We start from the raw sequence: 7564 nt of genomic DNA on the forward strand, positions 1-7564 counted from the left end.
TCCAAAAATAATAGAATTTTTATAACTTGTAACTTAAATAATAATTATCAACGAAAATTCTGCAAGTAGGTAGTTTTCTTTTACACGGCTCGAAAACTTTTTGATCATGCCCACATGCTTCACTTTAACCGATATTACAAATATTTGTATTAATTTTTTTTATTCTAATAAGATAATTTTATACTAAATGCAAAAATCATTTTGTTTCTAACTTAATAAAAAAGAATTCCGAAAGCTTGAAATTTGCAGAAAATCGTAATTTTCAAGTTGTCCAATTTAACTTAACATTATACTTGTGCTATTCTTTAATTAAGTGTCGGACAAAATGATTTTTGCATTCATTATTCAATTACGTTCCTATTAGAATAACCATTGTGTGTGCGATCATAGAATTTCCTAGTCGTGTGAAAGATAAAAAAAGTTGTGAAACTTGGCATAATTAAGCTACACATCAATTTCGGGAAGTGTATATACCAATAACATTGATATGCTGTTGGGCACATGTAGTAAAAGCAAAATTGTTGACGCTTGACTTTGTTGACGTCAAGTAGTCAATATGCAATTTTGGGAACTACTCGAACATCAATACTTAAGGGAACATATATTCTTAATGCATTTTATGTAGAGTTAACAGACTGATAAGAATGCGGAATTTAAATATTCTTGAGCTCTAAGCTTTTTGGATACACTGTATAAAATAAATAAACATCAATGACAATGAAATATCTAACACTTGTAATAATTGTACTAAATAAACATTTAACACGTTTTATTAAAAACAATTAAACAAAGTGAATAGAATGGTATTATATAAATGATAAACAATTTAGACAAAAGAATGTTGTTACCTATCTCCACTTGCAATGTCAAAACCAATCCTTGTCCATAACAGTTCCCCTGTTCGGTCCTACGCCAGACGATAAAAAATATTGGGAAAGTCAAAACAATTTGAAATTTTTAGGGCTCAGTACCAATTAAAACGTGAATCGACGCCAAGCGTTAAATGTAATCCGACGTTAACCATTAGGTAATGAAAACTAAATAACCAATCAGAAGTCATGTTATGGTTACGATACGATAAAAATAAATGTGGCTTCGGTTCATTACCCAACACCTGCGTTAGACATCATTTAACGTTTCAATGAAGCTGAAGAAAATAAATAGAACATATTTGTTTTAATACTGATTACATAAATTTGAAGCTAAAGAAATTTTACCAGATTAAAATAAATGCAAGTGGCTGCATTCAGATAAACTTATACAATTTAACGTCCGCCAGTCATATTGACAAATTATTATGTTTATTATGAAGAAAAGTTAACTACCACAGGTTAAAAATAGCTGCTTTTTGGTAGCGCTGAATTTTGATATAAGCACGATAATCCAATATTCCCCTTCTTCATGATAAGCAATACGAATTATTATTTCACACATTCTTTTGTCTTAGGTTAAAAATAACTATTTCCATATTAAATTAATAAATTATTAAGTACAAAACTCAATTTTTTAAAATTCATAGTTTTATAAAATATCAAATAAAAAAAAAATGTTATTTATAAAAAGTCCACACGTACATCAGAGTAAAATTTAATAATTTACTCTTTTAAAAATGATTAAAAGCGATGTGCTTCCTTCATTGTACTGCTTCATTGTATCCGAAATGCGACACATTAATAAAGCACTTTTAAACTATTTTTTTCCTTTTTAATATTATTAAATAATGACCTTTAAACTTAAATATATATGAATGACTTTTTGATATTGATATTGAAAAATATATCATACTTGTGTACCCTTTAAGTATTAGTAATAATGATAACACTACACTTGATCTGAAGGCGATATGAATTTCATTTCAGGCGTATGATCAAATAACTCGAGGGATTTCTATAAAGAAGAAGCAATGACCCTGTCTCAGATATTTTATATGCTAACTTTTTTTTTTAATTAAATGATGACAAATCTCAGACATACGAAAAGAATTTATCTCGAGTTGCCTATTCTAATTTATAATAGTAATATAATTTAGCTGTCTTTTAAAATAATTAAATCAGATTATTGGATGATTTAAACAATAATTATATAGCCTAGAAGCCTAGACCGATAATTGAATTCTTTTTTCACGTTAATTTGAGGAATTACTTTTTGATTTTTTTTATATCGAAAAGATATTTTTATCAATTTCATCAAAACTAATAAAGAAACAAGTGAAAACATACAATTGAATGAGTTAATTGTTGATAACCCTGTATAGAAAGCGTTGATATCAGTGCTTTCATTATTTTTTATAAATTAGAAGAGGTTATAAAAACCTGCACAATTATGGCGGCTTTTCAGACGCCATTAATTTGATTTACGAAAATTTTCGAAATTATTTTATAGAATTTTTTTTCGTTTTTCGAGAATGTTTTACAAGACCACTAGTTGAAGCTACTTGCAAATTTTCAACTACCTGTCTTTTATAGTTTTGGAGAAAATGGATACCAAAATTTTGTTCTAATTTGCACCCTCCAGGGTAAACAGTGATATTTACGAAAAAATGTTTCAAAACAAAAGTTAATAAGGAACATTTTTCACATTTAAACTTTTGTTTTATCTCTATCGGTTTAGAAGATGAGTCATACGGACCTACTAGGACTCAATTGACCTATGTTGCTCATTTACGAACTCACTCTCACTTTTTACGTCTTGAACACAAAGAGCTTGATAACTCTTTTCGTTTTTGAGTTATCGTGTCCACAGACGGACAGGTAGACAGACAGATAACCGGAAATGGACTCTTTAGGTGGTTTTATGAACACCTATACGAAAATTTAGTACGTAGCATCAATATTTTTAAGCGTTACAAGCTTGGGACTAAACTTTATATACCTTGACATATATTACATATATAGAGGATATAAAACGTAACTATAAGGAAGTTGGCAAATAGCTTATGCATTCATTAATTTACCTTGATAATGTAATTTGAATTATTAATATATCGATTTGGTAATTGTATTTTTCGGAGTTATGGCTTTTGACATCCACTATTTCCAACTTGCTACTTCAGCTTTTTGAAGTACCTAATTAGATTATCTGTTCATTTATTTGTTCCCATAAGTCAATGCGTGATACTAGCTCATGAAAATATGAAAAAAAAGTGTTACGTAAATTATTGATAGCCGTCAGGATCAATCAAGATCAAATCCGATCGAATTGATATATCAAGTAAACCAATCCTTTCTTCAATATAAGTTATTTTCCTCATAGTGTAGAGTGTAAAGTGCATGGTGTAGATAGTAGGAAAAGATAGTGTTATCATAATATACACTATTATAAGAAATATATCTACAGGTTGTTTGATTTATACATTTGGATTTCTACATCCATGAGTATAAGAGAGTTCATATACAATGCGTATAAGAAAGATATACTAATATATGTTTGTGAATTATTATACTATATTCTTCATGACTTGTATCATACAATCATGTACACATTGTAAGTGCATATGAACTCTGTCATACTCATGAATGTAGGAGCCCAAATTTATAATCAACAGCCTGTATGATAATATATATTACTCTAATAAGTGAAGCTCACTCATTGACTGACTGACTCATTTCTACAAATTTTAAAGGACTTCGAGACATGCTAGAAAGATGTAGTTTTTGGCATTCGACGCGGAATTGCTTGAAATCTACGGGAAACTTATATAATTTATGAAATAATACAAGCACTGATATACAATACTGTCTGTACAGGATATTTCAACAATTAACTCAGTCAATTGTTTAGTTTCAGTTGTTTTTTTATTTGTTTAAAAACTTTCACGTTCGCTTTCCTTTTAAAACTCGCACTCTTAGACACATGCATAGTTTTACTTAGGGTAAATCTACCTCTATATATACCTTTTAATACCATGTTATCGGAAACAACCCATGCTTCATACTCCAGTCAAATTGTTTTAGCGAAGAATAGTATTCATTTTAAAATGTTAAGTCGGTTGTTTTTTACTTTAAAAAGTTTTATTTTATATAATATTTTTCATTTGACAACTTTCATAATTTCTCATTTTTGTCATTGTCACAATGACCATAACTGACCATCGTTAAAGTAACTTTTCAAAACTTTTATAAAAATTTTAGTTTTCTTTTCATATTTCACTTATCATATTTATTTTATTAAATTTAAAAAAAAAAAAAACTGAATAAATATCTTGGGAAAATATTATAATATTCATAAAGTATTAACTGGAAATGTGTAGACCGCCGCACCGCACTGGAGAAGTAGAGAATGCGCTGCAGATCGAATTCACAATTTCTGCTCATGATTAAACAAAGCACGTGTACAATTCAGAATTTGTATTTGTAATGTATAAAAAATTCCATTCATTAACAAGTTGTTGTTTTGGTAGGATATATTAAACACCATAAAATCGAAAATTACTTAAATATTTAAATTAAAAATGGCAAATTTAGAAGAAAAATTAAATAAATTTGCACTTGAATTATTTAAAATTGAAGTATTAAAGTTTGGTGACTTTAAAATGAAAGTAGGCATTAATTCACCTGTTTATTTTGATCTAAGGTCAATTATTAGCCATCCAAAACTTCTGGTAGGTGTAATCATAATTTAAACCGCTTCGTGTTTAACCTTATTTAATAAATACATTCATTTTATTTAGGATACATTAGCTGATTTACTTTGTGAATTTAGTAAAGATTTAAAATATGATCAATTATGTGGAGTGCCATATACAGCTTTACCTATTGCCACGCTCATGTCAACTAAAATCGAAAAACCTATGTTAGTTCGAAGAAAAGAGCAAAAAGCTTATGGAACAAAAAAATTAATTGAAGGTCGTTTTAATGAAGGAGAACGTTGTTTAATTGTTGAAGATGTGGTGACTTCGGGTAGTAGTATTCTTGAAACTGTTCGAGATTTAAGAAAAGAAGGTTTGAATGTATGTTAAAATAATTTCAATAATTATTTTTTAAATAATATATCGTATTATTAATATGCCTAATTATGTTCTTTATTGATTGCAAATTTTTTTTCTTTTGGATAGTATCTAAATAATTAATGCGGCTGATAATTATATAAATAGGTATTTCGACTACCAAGTAGTCATCATCAGTATGCATTAGCTAATCGTAGCTACTCTTATTGTGTATGTTACTCGTTGCCAATTTAGCGACAGTCTGCACTCCGGGGAAAAAATGGAAATTTAATAGGACAGACTGTTAATATTAATTAATTTTATTGGATTCAAAAAAGTAATCGGTTAGCTGAAAAAATAGTAAATGTTCATAAAAAAATAAAAACAGTAAATGTTCATAAGAAATTCTAATGATCAAGATGTGATTTTGACAAAACTATATTGATTTCCCATTTCCATAGTCTTTAAAGCAGAGTGACTAAAAAATAAGGTTTTCAGCTAGGACCATCAAAATTGATTCACTTGTTTATTTTTTCGGTTCACAAAATTGAGAATTCCACAAAGTCAATAATAATTAAAGAAAACGGTGAACAAGGACAACGAAGCTGGTTATTGGCATACTGATTAATTACTTTATTATGAATTTATTGATCTACCTACATAAAACCTAAGAACTGTCTGTTTTAAAGTATATATAAAAATCGTATTATCTCCCGATTTGTAACGAAGAATCAATAATTGATAAAGAAAATTCAGAATTTGATTGAAATTATGGCTCATTATTTAATAATAATACGTAAAAAAATTTAAGTGAATATCTTTTATAGTTTAGACACTGGATGGAAGAAGAACTTGGGATGTCAGTCATTTCCTTTGTTTTTTTAACGAACAAATTAATCTAAAACTATCAATTATATGGAACACTAACCGTAGGAAAAAATCTTTTTATTTACCAAATTCAACATCAAAGACCATTATTTACCTTATTGATAGACCACTTTAAATAGAAAATACCCTCCAATACAAAAATTATTTTACTTTTGTGATTTTTAATTGCTTGTTTATTTAAATTTTTAGGTAACAGAAGCCATTGTAGTTTTGGATCGACAACAAGGCGGTGCTGAAAATTTACAAGAAGATGGTGTACAAATGCATTCCTTATTCACGATAAAATCATTATTAAAAATTTTATTACAACATAAGTGTATTGATCAAGCTACAGTTGACAAAGTAGATGTGTATATTAAAAATTCGCAGATACGAGCTAACGGCGAAATGAAAAATGGAGTAGAGAAACCAAAAAATCGCTTACATTTAAGTTTTACTGATCGATCAAAATTTGCTCGAAATGCAATTACAAAGAAACTTTTTGAATTAATGGAATCAAAAGAAACAAATTTATGTGTAGCAGTTGATGTAACCGATTCGACAAAGCTACTAGATATCGCTGAAAATATTGGACCACATATTTGCATATTAAAAACACATATTGACATTTTATCAAATTTTAATGTCAAACTGATCCAACAGCTAAGAGCTATTGCAAAAAAACATAACTTTCTTATATTTGAAGATCGAAAATTTGCTGATATTGGAAATACTGTGAAACTACAATACACCGAAGGTGTTTATAATATTATTTCATGGGCTGATATTGTAACAGTTCATGCATTGCCAGGACCTGGAATTATGGAGGCTATTAAACAAGCTATAGAAAGTAGTGAAAACGGTGCCGAACGAGGTGTATTTGTTTTGGCTGAAATGAGTTCAGCGAATAACTTGATCACCAATGCCTACAGTCAAGAAGCCTTAAGAATTGCCGACCAATACAAAGATATTACTTGTGGAATCATTTGTCAATCTAAAGAATTAGTATCGAATCCAGGAGTGATTCAATTAACACCTGGCGTTCAATTAAATAATAAAAGTAGGTGTATCATTATTTTGGGTAATAATGGCAAAATTAATTCTTTGTTTGTTTTTTTATTACAGGTGACGATTTAGGTCAACAATATAATTCACCGGAAGCCGTTATTTATGAAAAGGGAGCTGATATTGCTATCGTGGGTCGAGCTATTATTACAGCAGAAAATATTAAAAACACAGCAGAGGAATATAGAAAATGCCTTTGGGCCGCGTATAAAAAACGTTTAGTTGCTGGTTAAAATAATTAGTTATTTATATGTAAACTGTAGTATTATATTGATGATCCTTGACTCTAATTATTATTTTTTATATAAATTGTATCTAATTGTTAAGGTGATTGGAAATTTTATTAAAAATTTGATATTTTCTAACTGAATACCTTTCTTGTTTATTCCAACGAGGGCTGATCTACAGGAAATAAATCGGTTAAATCACATGAACTTATAATAGTTTCATACTATGGTTTAAGATATACTCAAAGAAACGAAATCACAAACAATTATGTAATAAAAGTATAACACAAAAATATAAGCAATTCGTGAACCTTCTTATAATCAGAAAACATGTAGTTATTTATATTGAGAATAAATTCCTGTACATATCGCAGCCAATGAGCTTAATTAGCCCTTCAGTTAACGGGCTTGAGCCTAGCCTTTTTACTAAATGGCTCCGTTCAACCAGCGGCCTGATTGATATTCAGCCGTACCATCTAAT

At 28.8% G+C, this 7564-nt stretch overlaps 1 protein-coding gene across 1 annotated transcript; it reads left to right on the forward strand.

Moving 5' to 3' along the window:
- Positions 1–4406: 4406 nt before the first annotated feature.
- Positions 4407–7135, forward strand: LOC123295156 (uridine 5'-monophosphate synthase). Its single transcript, XM_044876388.1, has 4 exons — positions 4407–4600; positions 4670–4948; positions 6002–6851; positions 6917–7135. Exons 1-4 carry the CDS (start codon positions 4451–4453, stop codon positions 7087–7089), a joined length of 1452 nt encoding a protein of 483 aa, XP_044732323.1. The 5' UTR covers positions 4407–4450; the 3' UTR covers positions 7090–7135.
- Positions 7136–7564: the final 429 nt, after the last annotated feature.

Source organism: Chrysoperla carnea, chromosome 3, assembly GCF_905475395.1.
Source record: "Chrysoperla carnea chromosome 3, inChrCarn1.1, whole genome shotgun sequence".
Classification (NCBI taxonomy): domain Eukaryota; kingdom Metazoa; phylum Arthropoda; class Insecta; order Neuroptera; family Chrysopidae; genus Chrysoperla; species Chrysoperla carnea.

Excerpts from the sequence above, each read along its gene's own strand:
- LOC123295156 (XM_044876388.1), top strand. The coding sequence starts at position 4,451 with ATGGCAAATTTAGAAGAAAAATTAAATAAATTTGCACTTGAATTATTT. Across the intron at positions 4,601-4,669 it reads TTAGCCATCCAAAACTTCTG|GATACATTAGCTGATTTACT; the intron begins GTAGGTGTAATC and ends CATTTTATTTAG. Across the intron at positions 4,949-6,001 it reads TAAGAAAAGAAGGTTTGAAT|GTAACAGAAGCCATTGTAGT; the intron begins GTATGTTAAAAT and ends TTAAATTTTTAG.